Source organism: Strigops habroptila, chromosome 12, assembly GCF_004027225.2.
Source record: "Strigops habroptila isolate Jane chromosome 12, bStrHab1.2.pri, whole genome shotgun sequence".
Taxonomy (NCBI): Eukaryota; Metazoa; Chordata; class Aves; order Psittaciformes; family Psittacidae; genus Strigops; species Strigops habroptila.
In genome coordinates this window covers 12,073,588-12,093,278 of record NC_044288.2, presented here as the reverse complement: position 1 = coordinate 12,093,278, position 19,691 = coordinate 12,073,588, and the positions used below count along the sequence as shown (strand labels likewise).

The window sequence follows — 19,691 nt, the reverse complement described above, 5'->3', positions numbered from 1 at the left end:
GGCCTGCTAGTATGTGTTGTTAAAAACCTCTCTCTGAGCCTGTGCCCATTTTCCCCTTTGGACTATTACTGGCAGAAGAAAAGCGGTTGCTTTCCTTTTGGCTCCTGAGTGTGCTGGGAGGTGATTGCTGATGGTGGCACTGCGAGTGCATGCAAGGACGCACACAATTTGTTTCTGGGTTAGTTAATATTTCTTCCTTTCAGGTCGATATGTCTGCTTTATATTTGGCTGAAGAGAATGCAAAACACTTCCTTGTGTGGTGCAATGGGGACACTGAGCAGTCTGGAGGCAGAGGGAAATTAAATGACTTGAGGTTACGAAGTAATTGAAGCATTGGCAGATCGAGGTGTGAGTCCCGCTGGAGCCAGGGCTGTGCCCTGCCCAGGCAGCCGTGCCGGGAGTGATGCTGCAGGGCAGTGAGCTCTCACTGACACCGTGCCAGCTTCTGCTGCTGGAAAACGCATCCAGTGTCCAGCCTGCTTGACCCCCTGTCTGAGCGACTTGTTCTGCCATTTGTCACTGCCAAATGCTTCTTTATTCTGCCTCAGTCACTTGGTTTGCCACTCATTTGACTCCCTGCATAATTAACTTTGCCAGCCAATTGACTTGCTGTGTAATTATCTTTGCCAGTCGCTTTGGTCTCTGCATATTAATCACGGTGTCTAATGGGCTTTGGGGCAGGTCGCAGCTCGGTGGGGCTGGCAGCAGATGCCATCCAGCTCTTGCTCTCACCAGCGCTGCCTTGCATGGGGGGGAAAGCCCGAGGGCCACCGGTGCGGATGGGACCGCATCATGGCCAGGACAGCTGCACAGACACACTGCCACTTGCTGCTTCCCTTCCCTGACCCTAATTCAACTCCGCTTCCCGGTAGTGCCCCCCTCCAGCCCTGCCCCTCCTCGTTTAATTGCTCTCATTTCATATCGCGTCCATCCGCCTTTGTCGGCTTCTCTTTACCATGCTCTGGTTGTGCCGACTTAGCCCTTTGCTCCCTGAACAACCTGCAAGGCATCCACAAACTCTTTGTTCAGCTTCAACTGCGGGGCTGTTTCTGCAGGATGCCTTGGAAAAATTATCTGACTTGGAGTGACAAGTGTGAAGAGCAGTTGTAGACAGTTTATACATCCTCCTCAGGGAAAATAAACCTGTTAGTGTACGCCATATGCTACAAAGAAGTGGCTCTCGGCCACGCAGCTGAAACACTAGAGCCTTTCCTTGACTCTTTGTCTGCTTGTCTATTTGTCTTCAAAGCAGGAGCCCCTTACAGCTGACACTTCTCCCTCTGTCCTGTTTGCCAAATAGCTGTGGACTTTGTAAATAACATAGATAAAAGTTTTGGATGTTGTTGGGAATAAATAACGTCATGCCTAGATTTATCATCTAATCGCTGAATAATGTACTTTGGAAAATGATCTTGCCCTGCCTGTCCACCAGAGAGGGTTGGTTTTATCCGTTGATGCACTTTGCCTTTAAAACCTCTCCAGCCTGTGCTTTGTTCTGCCCCTTCTGTCCAACTTCAGTCTAGCCCCTGTATTGCTTAACCAAATTTTGTACAACTTCATTCCCTGTTGGATATACTTCAGCTCTAAAAACACAATCCATCACCAAAACCGAACAGACTCTCAGTCTAATTTTCCCTGATGGTGTTTTCTACTTTGTCTTGGACAGATAAAAATCTATTACTAGGATTTTGGCCACTCTGTATCCTTTTATATTGACTGGTTATTTCATAGTCCAGTTATTCTCCTCACTTAGAGGACCTATAACAAATTCCTGTAAAGAGCTTTTTAAAATCCTCTCCCATTGCTTGATGTTTTGCATTTGTATATGTCTCACAGAGCTTATTCTTCTGAAGTATCAAGGAAGCTAAATCCCCAAATGCATTTCTGAGATACAAAGGCTCAAGTCTATACTGTGCAATCAAGTGTGATATTGTTAGCTCACATAATTTGGGATGAGGTAGCTCCACAAACAAGAGCTTCCCAGCTTCTGCATTAGTACAGCACTAACACGAGGTGCTTCTGCCCCACTGTCCAACCCTGCTCAGCACAGACTCACTCAGAGCTCGCTCATGGACCTTGACATGGTGTCATACAATTGTGTATGACCGATGTGAATATTTTGCTCATGTGAAGGGGAGGCAAGTATTCCCTCTCCTCCCAACTCCTCTGTCAGTCTCCATCTTTTACATTCCCTGACGTGTTCCTTGGAGAGCCTGAATTATTGTTGGTAGTGGTTTTGTTTTGCAAGAGTACGGGTTCTTTGGCTGACTAATGCAAAGAAATATCATCTGCCCTGGCTTGGTCTTCCCATAACTTCCGCATAACAAAAGGAAAAGGAGTGATCACATCTCAGTTGTCCTGCGCTCTCACGCCTATATTCCAGTCTGGGGCAAGATAAGGGCGCTCTGCTGGGAAGGGATCTAAAGTTCACAATCTGGTGTTTTTCTCTTGCGGTTTAACAGCTTTTTCTTTCTTCTTCAGAAGAAAATGAGTTCATGCGTGAAGTATGAATGCTCTTTATTCTTCTTTTACTGTTTTTTCCTGAAGCGGCTCTGCTCTGCCTCTCCCAGCAGCTTTGAGCTGCAATAAACCCACTCAGAAATGCACCGGGAGCGAGTTCTGACTAGTGCCGACAGTGCAGCTGCTGGAATTCGATTTCGGCACAGGAAGTGACACGACTGGAGCAAATTCCTCAGCTTGACATTTAAGAGCAAACAGAACATCACTGGTGGTTTGGCTGGGGCTGTTGTTGTTTTGGACTTGGCTTGGGTCAGTGGGAAACGGCAACAGGGGGACGTTCTAATGCAGCCTCATGTTGCTTGCTCAGAGAGGGAGAATTTGGGGGACAAGGGAACAACTTTGCACTTTCCCCAGGTCAGTATCTATCTTTGTGGATGTATGAACTCAAGGGAACTCCAGCAGAAAGGAGGAAAGAATCAGTCCTTGTAACAAGTTCTAGCTAAAGATTAACCTTGCTGACTAATTGAATGCTGGGAATGAGAAATGTTAAAACAAATATACTAGAGAGCTGGGCTGTATTTTTCCTCTCTATCTGCTGAGGGAGAGCTGTGTTGCCACCTGTCTGGGCCAGCATCTTTGGATATTAAATAAACCCAGTCTCCTTCTGTGATACAGTGCAGAGAAGTTAATTCAGGTCTATTAGAAAAGTCTACAACATAAAGCAAGCCAATAATGGCTTTAAGAGTGTGTCCTTTGGGTTATATTTCACACCCACCTAGTACATGGAGATAACAATGTTTACTATCACTTTGTAAGTATAACTCTCTGGATGACTACATAAGAAAGTAATGAAATGCAAGTGCCTGCTGTATTTCTGCTCTCTCTTTTATTTCTTCACCCTCCTGTAAAAAAGCCTAGTGCCTGTGATCCCCTCCTATGGGAAAAGCAGGAGTAGGTTCCCCTCTGGCTGCGGCTGGGGAGACATGGGGGCACAGACTACGGCTGCCAGGGGATTTCAGCTTCAGTCATGGGCAGGTTTGATCCAGGATTCCTAGTTTAGCCTCTTCCTGTTGTCTGAAACTCTGAAATGTCATTCTAGGGGAAAAAGTTACCTGGAGTCATCTCATAGTGGGGATGTGAAAGAGTAAAGAGGTTGTTGAGAGCAGCTCAGGCTGCTGTGTTGGGCTCTCGGTTGTGCAGATGCAGCCACTGTCTGCAGAGCCTCCATCAGAGTGCAGCACAGGTACCCAAGGAGAGTGGGGAAATGCAGCAACTGCTCCTGCTGTCCTGGTGTAGTTATGAGGTGCTCTGGGGAGGTGTGTCAGGAACTAACTTTACATTCAAGACCAAACGTTGCCACTAACCCACACTTGCAGATGGTGCTGGTGGGATGCCAGTTCAGAACAGAGCTTGCCAGGAAGGGACACTGTGGCTGCAAGACACGTTGCCACCAGAGGTCAAAATGACACCGAATCCTGACACCCTGCAAACTCAGTGCAAGATCTCTTCACCAGAGCTGACCTGCAGTGATGGTCAGAAGCAAGGCAGAAAGAGACAACAGTGGAGAAAGGGGGACAGGGATGCTGTTAGAAATCATTGGCCTTTTAAGACCTCCTTTAAAATCTCTCTATTATTGCAAAGATGAGCTTGCTACAAACTCGTGAATGGACAGACAGAGCCAGAGATGCAAGAGAATGGGCCTAAGACAGTTTTCTATTACCTGGGAGATTTCTGTCTTAATAGAAGCTTTCAGAGTCAGCATGAGTGTTGAGCTCTAAAATTGTGCCCCCACAGAGTGTGTTCTGATGGAAAAGGGAAATAAATTGTGTTTTGCTACATGGTATTGGACACACAGTGTTATTCTGCTGGTTCTCAAGTCACACAGACTCCATCACAGACAGTCAGCCTAAATGTCTTCTGTGGCAAAATAAGAATCACTTTCTGCTCTCACTAAAAGAATACTTCGCTTCTACAGGGCAATACCTGCTCCATTCATCTTGCAGAGCTCTGCAGAGACATCTCTGTGCTGCTCAGCCCTTACTACTCTTGTGCACACAGTTTTCCTTTAATTTTTCTTTTGACAGTATCCATTATCTCAACCTGTAAGCGTGAAATTAATGTTTGCATAATTTGAATGAGTTAAAACTAATTAAAGGTAAACCATCACCTTCCAGGTAGGGCTGAAATGGAGATCAGTCTGTGCCCCAGTACACACACATACACCTGCCTGTCACACAGCAGGATTAAATGGCAACAAACCATAATGTCAGGTTAGCCCAAGTTTTGCTACCTTGGTGCTCCTATGCCCTGTGATTACAGATATGGGAACAGAACTCTTTCCACATTCGAACTTGTGGTTTATGAAATAGATTTTTGTACTTTCAGTCTTGCCACTACTTCATTTATTTTACGACTTTCTTTACTCACCACTTGTGGGTGGTGCCTCCTTCATGGACACTAGCCACAGCTCCCATTATTGGCTGAACCGTTTATCATAATTCCACTTTATTTCCTTTTCTGCCAATGGTAATCACATAAGAGCAATGGATTATTTACCTCCTTTCAGTTTAAATATGATCTATATATTTCAGCCCAGCTTAATAGCTTACATTAACAGTGCATTTCTGTTTGGAGATTTTAATTAGATGTATGTTCCAATAATTCCTATAACAATATTTATTTTTCTGCCAAAAGATGGAATTCAATAAAGGATCTGCCTTCATGTTTTACAGGTTTTTAAACAGAAAGCATCTAATGGCCAATTTTTGATGTTACGCTATTTTTTGTTCCAATCTGCAATTAAGGGGAGGTAATTACTTTTCACCTTGTCTTCTGTTTGCTTTTCGCATTCCACTTCTGTGCTTGGGGTATGAATCATGTTTTACTCCAGGACTGCAGAGCAGGTATGGGTGCGCTGCTGATTCTGTGTCTGGTCTGTATTTTTGGTAGACACAGTCAGCTGCTACAAATCAACAAAGGAGTCAATGAAGCCAGGTTGGTTTAGATGAGCAAAGGATGTAACCTTTGATCTCTTCAACAGAAAGCCCTTGACCCTACCCCTTTGAAAAATCTAATTCAAAACAAAAAGTACATGACTGTCAATCAAGCACATGCTATTATTCTCTTGGTGGTGGGGGTTTGCTCTTGCAGGCTTTTTTCTGCCTCCTAGGAATGCAGTTGATAAAATTAAGATAAAAACCTGATACCTAAGAAAGACCCTTCAGCAAAATGTTTGTCCAGCAGTGTTAGAACTTGCCTCTGGATAATGACTTAGATCCACCTTTATCATTCCCTTCCAACTCTTATGCAGTTAAGCAGCTGATCCCAGCATTCTCTGGAACTTCCTGATAATTATCAGCCTGTATCGGCTGCTGCTGACAATCAATTTTACACTGGTGGAGCAGAGTGGGCTTGGGCCATCTCTTACATGTTACCTGCCTACGTTCAGTACTTCCTTTCAAACCTCATGCTGTAACACTGATGCAATAACTTTGTAGGCTCAGCTGAGCTTTCCCTTGAACCTGCTCTTTAATTAACCGCTGCTTTAAGTTCTTATCAGCAGATTAACTTACTGCAGAAACATTCCACATTTCCATAGCTTCCAAGCCACATAGGAACACAGCTTATGCCATCTTGCCACAACCTTGGCATTAGTCAGTATGTCAGCTGGAGTCTCAGAATTTTTCCAGACCTTTTAATCTTTACTCCTCACTTAATACTGTTCCCTTCAAATAGATGTAATTCCAACTGCAGACACTTTGCCCCATAGGGATCTAAAGCAAGCTGGATTGACTAAAGACCCATTTCACATATGGAAGAAAACACAGGAAAGGTAAGGACTCTAACTATAAGCCTCCATTTAGGAGGACAATAAAGCCTGGGCTTAAATCCATTCCTGGTGTAATTATTGGTGTTATGAGAGGTATAGAAACTACAACCTTATTTGTACTTTATGTTGTACAAATACATGATGAGGAGGCAGTGTTTTGTCCTGGAAGACTGTCTAGCAATGTAAGAATAAAGTCAACAGGGAGATCCAAGCAACAGACAGGAGTACAGGAAACTTGACAAAACCTTTATCTACAGAGGGATTCACTGGCCAAAACAAATTACTTGTTGAACCGTGCTCTGATTTCTGTGGGTATTGCGGTGTATCCTCAGCCCAAAGCATGTGTTGAAGTCTAATTGAAGACATTAAAGTTTAGCATGTGCTTCAGCACTTTGCTGAATCAGGGCCATAATGCTGTCACCAGCCATTTCAACACTGGATGGAGATGAGCTAAAGAATGTGTCTGGTATCACTGACGTTCTTTAGTGGCTCCCAAATTGGGTACGTTATGTCCAGCCAGAAAAACTGGAGCCCCTTTCTGTACTGTGATTTTCAACTCTGATTAAACCATCTCAATATACATTCCCGAGGCCACTGATGTAATAGATTCCTTCCAGAGAAAACACTGCGTAAAGCAGTGCTGCCAGGAAATGGGAGCCCTCACACTTGGGGCCTGTATTTATTGTGAATACCCTGACTGAAGTCTTTTGTGTGGTAGTTTGAGAAGAATCTTGTTGTTATCACCCTCTTCAACTGCACCATTGTCCAAGTCTGGAAAGAAATTGGGATCGCATCTGTCGTGAAAAAGATTCATCTCAGAAAAAGAGACAAAATACAGTAAGGGCAAAATATGGGTTTGCAGTGAGAAAGACGTTTCCTGGAGGTCTTGTCAAAATAATCTTCCTCAACAAAGGACACTAAAATGCTATGGGATTTTAGCTTTTTTTACTTGTAATAGTAGATTCGATACATCAATACTCATTTCCCAAAAGTGATGCTCTCCTGACCCTATGGTCACAACATGAACCTCAGCCCCCTGCTTCAAACAAATTCAGCAGCTTAGCAGCCTTGTGTGGAAGCAGCCAGCTCAGCTCACCTTTAGGTGTTTCCCAGAAGCAGCAAAATTCAAGGGGAGTTTTGCAGCTGAGAAGGATAAAACTCTTGAGTGTTTGTGCTAGGCACTCTACCATAGCCGTACCACAGACTTGAGAGCTCTTCTGCTAGAATCAACAAGCCCCTTGTCTCGGTACTCAAAATGTGCCAAGCTCCTTTATGAATTAAGCAGCTAAAATGCATGCTCAAGAAGCAGCCAGTTTATTGGCATACTAATAATATTAAATGTCATTATACTGTTAAGCATCGAAGATAGATGGCATCAAGAACTTGGACCAGAGTTCTCCCCCACTGAAACCAGTGACTGCAGGATAAGGCATCTGGGCAGACCAGCACCAGCCAGAGGTGCACATCTGCTCTCTGTGCCTGGCTGTAAGTACACAGCCACAGCCCTGTGTAAGAGCATCCACAGCTACCTTCAAGCTACTACTGCAACTTGTGGGTCTTCCTACAGACCTGACCACTTGCCAGATTCTCATTAAGATGTCAGAGCTAAAGACAGAGATTGTCATGTCAAATGAGGGGCAAGGATGAAGCTTAGTCCTACCCTGAGGACTCCAGCCATTGTCTCTGAGGGCAAGTGGAGATGCTGCTCTTGAGATGGTAACTCCTGTGGTGGCTGTGGACCTGCCCTATGACTGCTGGGAGGCTTCACCTGGTAAAAGTTATCAGAAAGCAAACAGGAGCACAGATATTTACCAAAATTGAGAGGGGAATATCTGAGGGAATGAAATCACACAGCTTACAGGGTGTGCCTTCTGTTTTTTGATAAATCCCTCCGTGACAACACAGGCAATGTGTCACCTTTCTAATTAAACTAAGAACATACCACATCTATTTCTCAATGGCCAGTGCTCTTTCTCCTGGGTGCAATTCACAGTGCTGGATTTGATCTATGAGCTCCTTATGTGCCTTGGAGGGGGCTCCTCCAGCCACTACAGCAGCAGAGACCAACAGGAGGCTATGTCAATGACTTACTGAAGCCAACTGCTGATAGAGATTTGTGCAGTTCTGTATTACTGGAATTAACTGTTGAGCCAGTAAAATGTGTTTGTTGAAGGTAGCACAGTGTATAATACTAAGCAACACGAGTGAGAATCAAGAGCGTGCGTATCTACCTTAATGAAGGAAACCAGCTGGTGGCTGTCAGAGGACACCTTTCCTTTCACAAAAAAGTATGGACTGAGTCAGCTGTTGATGAAGAAAATAAACCCATTTGCCACCTTTTTTCCTATCTATCTGAGAATCACATCTACATGTCAAATGATGATGAACAAGAACCCTACCTTTCCTTCTGCAGCCTGCTGGCAAAATAGGAAATGTGGCTTGGTCACCTAGAAAGACAGAAGTGATGAAGAAGTGGAATGTCTAAGGACTGGGTGCCTCTTCTATCTGGATTCCTTCATGGTGTTTACAGATTCTATCATCGTCTTCCCTTGCCCATGGGAGATGGGTTATGGTGTGGCAGAGATGATGATGTCACCCAGCCAGGTGAAGCTAAGGGGCTGCACCTTTGTGTGCCGATGCCAAAAAGTCCTTTTGTAGGAAGGTGGAAATAGGAACTGGGAGACCAACTCAATAACATCCTTGGATTTTTGTGGTTTTGTGATGCTTCTTCATTCTCCCAGGTGTCTCATTAAAAATGAATTAAAATGAGACAATTAGCTGCTACTGAGAATTTACAATGCTGCTGCATCAAAGTACTTTGGAGTACTTAGTAAATAACAGCTGAGTAATTGGTATCTATTTCTACTGTCTGTCACAAAGACAATGAACGTGGTGAGGGTCCTGGAGAGATATGGTCTTGCTTGAGGAAAGGAAACGAATGTTTAAATAGGCTAATTATAAACAACATATAAATTAATATGATTAGCAATAACTTGACTGGCTTTTTTTCCTTTGTTTCTGCTTCTTCTGGTTGGCTGTAGAAGGGGTTCCCTGGTGATCAAATAAGAAAAGGCAGAAATAATATTCTTCTCTCAAAACCATGTTCAAAAGGCTCTTGTCCTTCTTAAAAACATGGATACACGTCATCTGGAAACGACTGCCAGGAAATGGAAGAAAGAGACAAGAAAAAGCAGTGAGGCAAGAGAGAACTTCTGATTAACTCTTTTTTACAGGCTCCATTTTTATTTGAGACTATACCCATCCCAGTTTTCATAACAATGCATTTTTCCTTTGACAAGTGCTTATTTCACTTCATACAGTTATCACACTGCTAATGTTTCCAGCCAGAAATTACTCCCTGATGTGCCAGATCCAGACCTTCTAGAAATTTGTGTATGTAAATTGAGATTATTATTATGTTCATATGTAATACTACAGGTAACGAAATGAAAGGGCAGATACAAATGATCTGCATAAAAATCTGCATAAAATATTCATATATGGAAACCTAATTTTTCTTGTTTGTATAGATGTCTGAGCATGTAAGATGTATCAATCAATCTCACTTGTACCCATACAGCTCCAAAGTGTGTCATATTTATTGCATGAGTCCTAACATCATCTGCTAGTAGTTCATAAAATATGTTCACTGCTAGGAGCTGATCAGAATTCAGAACCGTGTGATCATTTGGTTGCTACTGTGGGGCTAAAATGTCCTTTTTTCCCTTTTCCTGCTATGAATTTTTCTCATTTAGCAGTCAACTAAACTATAGTGATGTGGGAATTAGCAGCTGATGACTGCTCAGCACTGCAGGATGCGTAATGCAATTAGCAAAGTTAATACAATGTTGGACAGGTGCCTTATACCAGCGGGAAAAAGGCGTTGTTCTTATTTGCTCAGGATCAAACAGTTACCTTGTTTCTTCTAAGAAAGCATTCATTCTTAAAATGGAATGAAGTAAAGAACGGAATCAATGATTGACCTGTTATTGGTGGAATTCTATAGTAAGCTTCCCTGTTTTCTACTTCCAGGAGAACAGCTTCAGGAAACAACAAGTACCTACTTGCAGAGGGGCACAGAAACAAAAGGTACACCGAAATGGGCAAAGCCTGAGGAAGATTACCCTGGAATATCTAAGAAACAAGTTGAAGCCAGCTCTGAACCATCTACCTTTAGTAACGAGTGGAGGATGGGAAATATAACAGAGGTCAGAAAGTAGTAAGTATACTGTTCTCTTTCTGATAAAGCTGATCCTTGGAAATCACACACTTATCAGCTTAACACCTGAGAAGATGGTACAAAAACTGAGTCAATGAGCTGAAAACTACTGATCTGTAGAACTGGGGGGAGAAGACTCCTGCTGAGAGGTCCATGAAATATAAGAAGAACAAGGATGTTGCTAATAAGGTGAGCGTGCAAGTCTACTTGTATCTTCACTCAAGAGCTTACAAACTGCAGGACTCCCCCATTTTAGGGTGAATGTTTTCCTGCATCATGTGCCCTTGAGGGAAAACTAAACTAGGTAATTCTCTGAAGTTATTTCTATGTTGGTTTTAGAGGAAGATCGGGAAGTCTGAGCCTGTAATTATGATAGGTCTTTAAAATAAAAAAGTTGACATTTAGAGGAAAGATCTTAAGTGAGAAATTGCAAAGTCAGGCTGTCAGGCTGTCCTCTGGTTCAAGCCATGTTGTTCCAGGCTGTGCTGGTTTTGTGTTTCCCCCTCTCCTCTTTTATATTTATATCCTTTTAAAATGGCTGAAGTGAAGCTGGAGGAAAGGATAGTCTTAGCTTCTTCATCCCTGTCCTGGCTCCCAAGCCATCACTGCAGCAGCATCTGTGCTCAGGGAATACACACAGCTGCTTCTGACATTTCACCTTTGGGGATCCCAACTGAATCAAGAACAGAAAGCAGGCATATGAAAAATAGTGACTGGAAGACACAGCATCACTTTCATCTCTGTGGTTGTGTAGGCTTCCCTGTCTTCAGAGCAAAACCCCAAAGGGCCCAAATGAAGGCAAGCCAAGGGTGCTCTGTGCCATGCATAGCTTGTGAACGGCACGGTCTGCTTGTGTCCCTCAGAAATCTGCAGAGCACAGTTGCAAAAACAAGGAGAATTTTACTGTTCCTGCTGAGGAAAGGCAGAGATCCCTGTGCTGAGGGCTGGAGTCTGTGTCAGCATGTCTCTAGCTGTCTTTAAGCTGGACCTGCAGAGCCACCCTTTTGGAGCTGAGCTTGCTTGGCTGGAGGGCTAGTTTGTTCCAGAGGAAAAACCTGCATGGGGACTGGCTTGAAGGCCAGAATTGATGCTGATGTAGCTGCAGTCTCTGGGCAGGGCTACCCTTTTACCCTTTGCATAGGTACAGAACAATTCTCAGTCCACAGGTGTCATCTTGGTAAACATAAAAGGGGAATGTGACCTATCATTGTGGGCTTGGACTGAGAAATTGGTCATTGCTTGAAGGGACTGTGGTTACTTGCCTTCACTTAGAACAAAAAGACATCAATAGAAGCTGTTTACTGAGATCATGGACTGTGCAACCCTGGGCTAGGAGAAAACCCTAATCCTGCTTATCTGGAGTATTTACACTCCTCATAGTGCCCAAGTGTCAGCAGGCATGGCAAGGCCATGTTTCAGCTTTGAGTCATCGGGTGAAAGAACTCTGGTCTGGGGCCTGTAGTGACTAGAAATCATTAGTTTGTGTTGGCTGCCTGTTCTCTGCAAGATGAACTCGTGGGCCTGATCCGTTTTCCCCACATATCATGCATAGAACACCCACACATCTGGCTTGTATTAGCGTGCCCTCATCGGCAATTTCTCTAAAGACAAACCAAGCTGGGGAGAACTGGAGTGTTTTAACTAGGCCTGTTGAGAGCACAGATATAGTGAAGGTGCTGTGCTCCTCTTCGGTAGGGTGGCCCTTCCCTAACGTTTGTGATAACCTTTCATCATAGACTGGTTGGGATTGGAAGGGACCTTAAAGCTCATCCAGTTCCAACCCCTTGCCATGGGCAGAGACACCTTCCACTAGAGCAAGTTGCTCCAAGCCCCGTCTAACCTGGCCTCGAGCACTGCAAGTGATGGGGCAGGCACAGCTTCTCTGTGCAACCTGTGACAGTGTTTTACCACCATTGGAGTGAAGAATGTCTTCCTAATATGCAATCTAAATCTCCCCTCTGTCAGTCTAAAGCCATTCATCTTTGTTCTATCACTACTTGCTCTTATAAAAGTCCCTCTCCAAATTTCTTGTTGGCTCCCTTAGGTATTGGAAGGCTGCAATAAGGTCTCCCCGGAGCCTTCTCTTCTCTAGGCTGAATAACTAGCATGTTATGTTCTTTCTTCCTATAAAGGACCCAGTCATTTTGCTTTCTAAGGACATGCATTTTACGAAAGAAGTAAATAAACGTTGCTCCTTATTTTCACCTGCTGTGAGCCAAAAGCTTCCATTGAAATCTCAGGCCTCTAAACTCAGGGTTCATGGGAGCAAGGTTCTGGGTACATGGGGCGGGGGGTCCCTCCTATTTCAGGATGTGGCCCCAGCTCCCTGCAGCCGCGAAGCAAGCAGGAGGGGGGGATTTCGATCAGCCCGACTGCCAAAGCCAATTATGATGACGAGGGCGATATAATTATATTAGGGAACATCTGTACTTCATTAAAAGCCCTCGCGGGGCGGATTCGCGCCCGGCCACGTTATGCACAGGCGCTTCCAGCCTCCACTCGCCCCCCTTTCACCGCTCCGGCAGCTGCACCGCCCCGGGGCCGCCCCGGCCCGGCTCCCCCCGCCCCGGGCGGCTGCACCTGCCCCTCCCGGTCCCCTCCCGGTCCCATCCCGGGCGCGGCGGGCAGGCGGCGCTCTGCGGCCGGGCTGCGCCGGGGCTCCGGGGCGGTGCGGCGCGGTGCGGTCTCTTCTTCCTCCTCCTTCTCCGCGGCGGCGGCGCGGGCAGATGCGGCGGATCGTGGGGCGGCTCTCGCCCGCAGCGGGCTCCCGTCCCCCCGCCGCCCCCATGGACGGCAGCGGGGGCAGCAGCCGCGCGTAGCTCGGTGAGTCCGGTCCCTTCCCCCAGCACCCTGCCCGCACCGCGCTGCCGCAGCCCGGGATGCTGCCTCCGTGCCCGCGCTCCTCCGCTTCCCTCTCTCCGTGTAAAATCCCTCCCTACTCCCCGGCTCCCTACGCGTGTCGCGACAGGGCTGCGCTGCGGGGACCGGCTCCGCCACCTGCTCCCTGCGGCTTCGGTTCATACGGGGCGGTGGGAGCGTCACCTCTGCGGGCCGGTCCCTCCTGCGGGATGGGGCTGTGAAGGGTCGCGGGGAGCGTCCTGCGTAGCTCTATGCTGGGAGTGCTGGGCTGGGGGGCTGCGGCTGGGCTCCCAAACATTTGTTCCGCGGGAGGACTTCCCCGATATCAATCTTGGAGTTATTTTATTTCAGCTAAATTTCATTCAAACTGACTCAGCGGCTGTGTGAAGGCAGAGGAAAATGCTACTTTGAGGGTTGTTTTCCTTACCTTGGGTTTAAAGACCCTTCTCTGTGTATTCGGTAATGATTTCTTTCTGTAAAATAATGTTGTTGTGCTTTATTTACTCCTGGAATTTAACAGCCCTCCAAGACAGACAGGCTTGTTAAAGGCTGAAATAACCAGCTCCAAGGCACAGGCAGTGCCCTTGGTCGTAACAGGTGCAATGTGCATGTTCTTATGAACAATGAAATGGTTTCAGCATTCAGGTTTATTTGTATGCTCTGCATTTCTGTGTCTCTGAAGAAATTGTCATGCTATGTTATGTCAAAGATGCGCTTACAGCGTCAGCGTGTCCGTAGTACCTAATTAAGAGGACATGGGAGCAGCTGCACAGACCCTGTCCATCAGTGTTGGCTTTAATACCCAGGGTGTTCGTGGGTGACACTGGGTGTTCTGGTGGCTTGTGTGAGGACCCATGCTGGGTACTGGTCCCTCAGTGATGCTCATGCACAGCATGAAACTGGGAGATGAGGGGGAAAGTGAAGTGCAGATGAGGAACCATTTGTGTTTGGATTGTATTCTCTAGACTTGATGATCCTTTAATACAGTTCCCTGCTGCTGTGTTTTCCGAGTAGGGTGGTGGTGGCACATCTTGTGTTGTTGCTGAAACCTAAAATACTGACACTTCTGTTCCACAGAAGAAATTTCCTGCGCATGTGTTTCATAGAAATAATTGCCATTGGTTTAGTAGCTTCCTGGGCTCCTTATTTAAGGCAAACATCCAGAGTGACACCACATTAGTAATTGACTTAATGGGAGTCATTCAGGAGTTAGAGCTGTAGATCAGAAGGAAATTAGACTGGAATGTAATCATTGCTGTTAAGCCAATATAGCACAAAAGGTGTATTCCAGCAGTCTTCGCCCAGGTTCAGCACGTGCTGTGGGTTACCTGTGCTCTGTGATGCAGCCAAGGGCATGTCCTGCCTGGAGGTGTCTTTGCCCTCCTTGGCACTGGAAGATGCACCTTGCTGGTGCTCTGCTTTCCAGGACGCTCTGGAATATCACTTAAGTGTTAGGATAGGAGGAGGAGTGGATTGCCTATGCAGGATGGGGAAGGATGAGTGGGTAAAGGGGTGAGGATGGGGAGTACACTCATTTGTTACCTTCTGGGTCTTTATGGTTTGCAGCAAAGAAATGGTAGACCAAAGGCTCTAGCCATAGAAAAGTGCCTGGCAATGGAGGTTGTTAGAGCTGTCCTCCCTCCTAGGTGGTATTAATGGAGCCGCTGAACAAAACAAAGGCACCAGAGATGTCCAAGACGTCTTAGCTCGTCAGAGATGCTGCGAGGCTGCACAGACTTGGAGTTATGCCTTGTAGCTTACCCCATCATGAGACAGTACTGCTTCCTCCAGGAAAATGGTGAGAAAGAAAGTCATGGTGGTATTGTCTCGGGCATTTAGAGGGTTTCCCCTGCTGGGGGGGGTCTGCCAGCTCATGCTGACGAGTTGCAATAGTGGTGAACTTTGCGTTGTTCTGTAATACCTACAAACCTTGGGACTGCAAGGTATCTTGCAAAGGAGGTGGAGAAAGAAACCCAGCGTTTCTATTGCCGTGTTAACTTCCCTTGGATTTCTTACAGCCTCACCCAGCAGTGTAATTCCATCCCTTGTAGTTCTTGGTTTACTGCAGGTGAAGGTAGGAATACGCTTCTGCCTCCTTGCTATTTTGTATAGCTCTAGTTCAGCCAACCAAGGAAAATAATTGCCTTGTAAACCCTTTGTAAGGTGCAGCTGATGCTGCTCCCTCTGGTTTATTTAGTTAAAAGTGGTGTGTACTGTTAAAATACAGCTCAATTCTTAAAAAGCTATTAGTTGAGGAGAAAACATTTCTGTTATACCTTCAAGTCACCTCCACCTAATGATGCTCAGCTGAAAGGATTTGAAGTGTTATTTAATCAAATTTGGGGGCAGTAATCTTAAGGATTCTTTAATAATCTTCAGCAATAGTTAACAGCCTTATTTAGCATCTTGGGTGATTCACGCTGGTGTGAGAGTGATCTGTCCTTTTCACATCACTGGCAAAGCGTGATGTTGCTGTGAGTAAGCTGGGTAACGTTTATGGATCTGCTAAAGCAATGAAGCTCTGGATAGTGGTCCTTCAGTTGCCTGAGGCTTTTCTCGCTATACATGCTTGTTTAACAAGGGTTTGAAAATCATCTCTGGAAGCCAGTTATTTGTTCATGCTGCAGATGCTGATCTGGTCAGGGGTACATCCCCGCCGCAGTCATGGATGTGGCTTGAAGCGCTCTGCAGTGTGGTGTGACCCCATGGAGCTCAGTGCACCCTCATGCAGGTCCCTGTTCTTGCCGTTCTGAGCTCACCTGAGCAAGAGAAGTGTCCTCGCTCCACCAACTTCATGCATGAGTCAAGGTGGGGTTGAGGCAAGAGCAGAGACTTCTGGACACTGGGCCAGATAGCTTAGGACTTGTTGTAGCCCCAAGCCATCAGGTAGGCCAGTTTAGCTGGTTGTAAATAGAGTTAAATGTTTGGGATAGCTAAGATGAGAGAGAGCAGTGTGTGCTTAAAATGAACAAGGCTTAAGGGGGACCTGCTGCCTTTCCTTAGTGGTGTTGCTCTCTGATACAGTTAGAAGATGCTTTCCAGGTGCTGCCGATGGCACGTGGGGTTTGTGAGGACTGGGTGGCAGTGCCTGTCCTCTGAGGAAGACCTTTTCTCTCACAGTAGACACTTAATAAATGAAGGAATTAATGGCAGTGAATTAGTTAATAATAATAACTTCAAATCTGTGTAGTGCGTTCCTTAGCAAACTGCATTTATTCCTTTTTCTCATTTCCTTGCTCAAGGACTGCTCTGCCTGTAGACTAGATGTTCACCAGCTCTGGGGTGCTTCCTTCTAACAGCATCACATTGGTTTTGTTAGAAATGTTTTGTTTAAGCAAACTCACTTTGGACACATTTCCCACCTGCAGGTTTCCTCAGGGATGCAGAAGCTTCGCAGGTGTGTAGTGAAGGCCTTTCCTTTGCTGGTCAAATGTTTGCTCATGTCCTAAATATAAATTCTAGGAACTTGTGTTTGTTTTGGAGCTGGGGAACACTTTTCTCTTTTGCCCTCTTCATAGATTCAGAGGATTTAAGCATATGATTAACATTAAACATGTGAATATTCTCCCTGGACTCATTTTTTGGATCAAAGGCAGAGTGCTCAGTATGTTGAGAGGATGGAGCCCACAACTACTAAATGCAGGGAGCTGATATGCAGCTATGCTTGTCTAAAACGAGTATATGATATGAGTACTTTGGATTTATGTCTGTCTGTGCCCCAAATCCCTCTGCTAACTGCTGTCTTGATGTTCCTTATCTACAAAGTGCTTACAAGCATTAACAAACCCTTGTGATGCTGCTGAGACATGTCGTTATCCTCATTTTCCAGAAGGAGATGCTGAAAGTTTGATGATCTGCTGAGACCACTGTGGGTTGTGGACAAAGCTGGGCATTGAACTTGCAGCTTTTAATTCCCAGCCCCATAAGGCAGGGACAGCAGCACAACTCTCTGGGAGCACTTGGTTAGACATTGCCATCTTTCACGCTATCAGAACGCTCGCAGATTTCCATCCCTACACATCCCGTATCATCTACTGGATCAGACTCTAATCCAAAACATAGTCTGTCTGCAGGAGTGAGCAGTGACCTGTTAAGGGAAGGAATCTCAGAGATAATACCTGTCCTGGCTCTCAGTCTTGCTGGATGCTATGAGGAGAGCTGCTGTGTCAAAACTCCTGTAACCTGAATGGTTGGAGCTTAGAGAAAGGGGGATTTTTCCATCTTCTCTCCTGTAAATGCAGTGATTCTTGATTCCTTGCTGGTTTAAAAATACTCAGAATGCCTCTACAGAGCAGGGAGCCTGAGTCCATGCATATAAATATAGACATGCTAGGTGTGTATGCCTATGAGCTGGCAAATGAATCAGTTTCCAAATCTGAAGTTTGCATCGTGTCACTTTTGGCTCTGAGTTGTTGTGCTTCTTCCTGGTTTTACTGTGCTTCATCTCCCTAAATTAGAAGAATTTCTCAAAAGAGAACAGGCAAATTTCAGACATGGAGGATCATGCTTTGCGCTGATCTTGTGGGGCTGTGCCCGTGCAGGGCAGCACAGAGGTGAGAGGTGCCTGCATCCCTCATGGCTCTGCCCTTTGTTAGCTAGACCCTGCTGGACCACTGCAGGATGCGGAGATCTTGGGAAGCTGTGCTGGCCAGGATCCGATAACCATGACAAAGGCAAGCTTTCGTGTGTTTTGAAGTTTTCCTTTAGGAAATGCAATTCCTCAAAATCCAGTGTTTTGTAATATAAGGCAAGTAACAAATTTGCAGCAATTCTTGGGTTTCCCGTGAGATAGCCGCCTGGTGTACCTGTGCATACAGATGTGTGAGGGACAGACAAGCCCTAATTGGGATTTTACTACCTTTACATGCTTTGTGAATGAACCACAACCATCCTGAGCTTTTGCATATATATAACAGCATCCTTCGTTTTTATTTCTTATCCTCCACAGGGAACCTGTATGGTGCTGAACTATCATTGCCTTCCATAAATGACCCAATCAGCCTTCATCGCCACTCATTAGATCAGAAACTTCATTAGTTAATAGCAGTGCTGCTCTTCCTTTTTGTCCCTACTGCAACTAAGCTTATGGCATTTACAGACAGACCTGTTAGTCATTAATATTCTTTGTATTCTTCATCTTTGGCTTCAGAAAAGAAGGCCTTTCATCTTTTGCCTTGCTTTGTTTTTTAGAAGCAGCCAAGTTTGACTGGAGGAAAAAAAGAAACTGGAAAAAAACATTTCTCTCTGCTTTTTTATAAGCTTCCAAGCAGTCTCCCCTGCTGACTTTGTACTTTCACGGTAGACAAACATTGACTTTGTTTTCATAGAATATAACTGGTTTATTTTTTTCTTGGTTTACCTTTTAGGTTATGCCTCAGCAGATTGACAGGACAGGATTAATTAGCAGCAACTGTCTGGTTTGCCATAATCCTCCTTCTTTCCACAGTTTTTCCATCAGGTTTATTATACCTAAAGTCAGGTTGGTGTAAAGAGAATATAAGCATGCATCTAAACCTAGAAAAACTGTGAAGGGTTTTGCTGGTTTGGAGCCTGGAAGATTATTGTCATGGGTCTGTCGATTCTTGCTCTTTTCTTTAAAAGCAATCAAAATGCTGATACCCAGGAATGTGTTTTAACTCTACCTACTTGGGGTGAAATGTGCATGGGCAAGTACAGTAATAAACCACGCTCCTCAGCTGGGGAAGGCTTTCTTTTCACCGCTAAGTGCTCACTACTTGTAAGTGGCCAAATCCTTTGCTAATCCGCAGGGCTAACTAAAAGGAAGGTATGGAGGCACAGCACTTGAGCTCTGTGATCATATGGAATCTCACAGCTCATTTCTGGACCAAAAGCAAAAAAAGTCTTCTGGCCTGGGCTTTGTGTTTTGTTTTTGAGGTTCATTAAATGCTTTTTGAATGTGCCAATAGTTCATATCCATTCTGCTCAGGTTTCCTCACTCCTAGCTCTGATGCAGTGCATATCGCAGTGCGATCATTAAGTGTGATTACCACATTTTTGACCTATTTAAAAGTCTGGCTGTGAAATTCCAGAGATTCTAATTTAAGCTATAAAACAGATTATTAATGTGCCGTCGCTTACACATTTCATGGCTCATTTCCTGATCACACAGCAATTTTAAACGTGTGCATATAGTCAGTTCCAATGCATGTGTATAAACATCACGTACCACGTACAGCCTGGTCATTGGGTTTGGGCTTACATTCCTTGTATCTTCTACAAATTAAAGCAGATTAGAAGAGGAAGTCACAAGTGCAAGAAGCTGCGGTGTTCCACATTGGTGCTGGCAAAAGACCTGATGCTTTC

At 45.2% G+C, this 19,691-nt stretch overlaps 1 protein-coding gene across 2 annotated transcripts in view; it reads left to right on the top strand.

Moving 5' to 3' along the window:
* The first annotated feature begins 13,147 nt into the window (after positions 1 to 13,147).
* Positions 13,148 to 19,691, top strand: part of RASGEF1C (RasGEF domain family member 1C) — a 74,495-nt gene continuing 67,951 nt past the window's right edge. Inside the window, exon 1 of one of the 2 annotated variants that reach the window (XM_030504565.1) lies at positions 13,148 to 13,331. Coding sequence is in view for 1 of the 2 variants with exons in the window: in XM_030504564.1 (XP_030360424.1) it covers positions 15,163 to 15,165 (3 nt within the window). In the remaining variant the exon portion in view is untranslated. Of the gene's footprint in view, positions 13,332 to 15,098; positions 15,166 to 19,691 lie in introns of those variants that run through there. The other variant, XM_030504564.1, reaches the window with a different exon arrangement.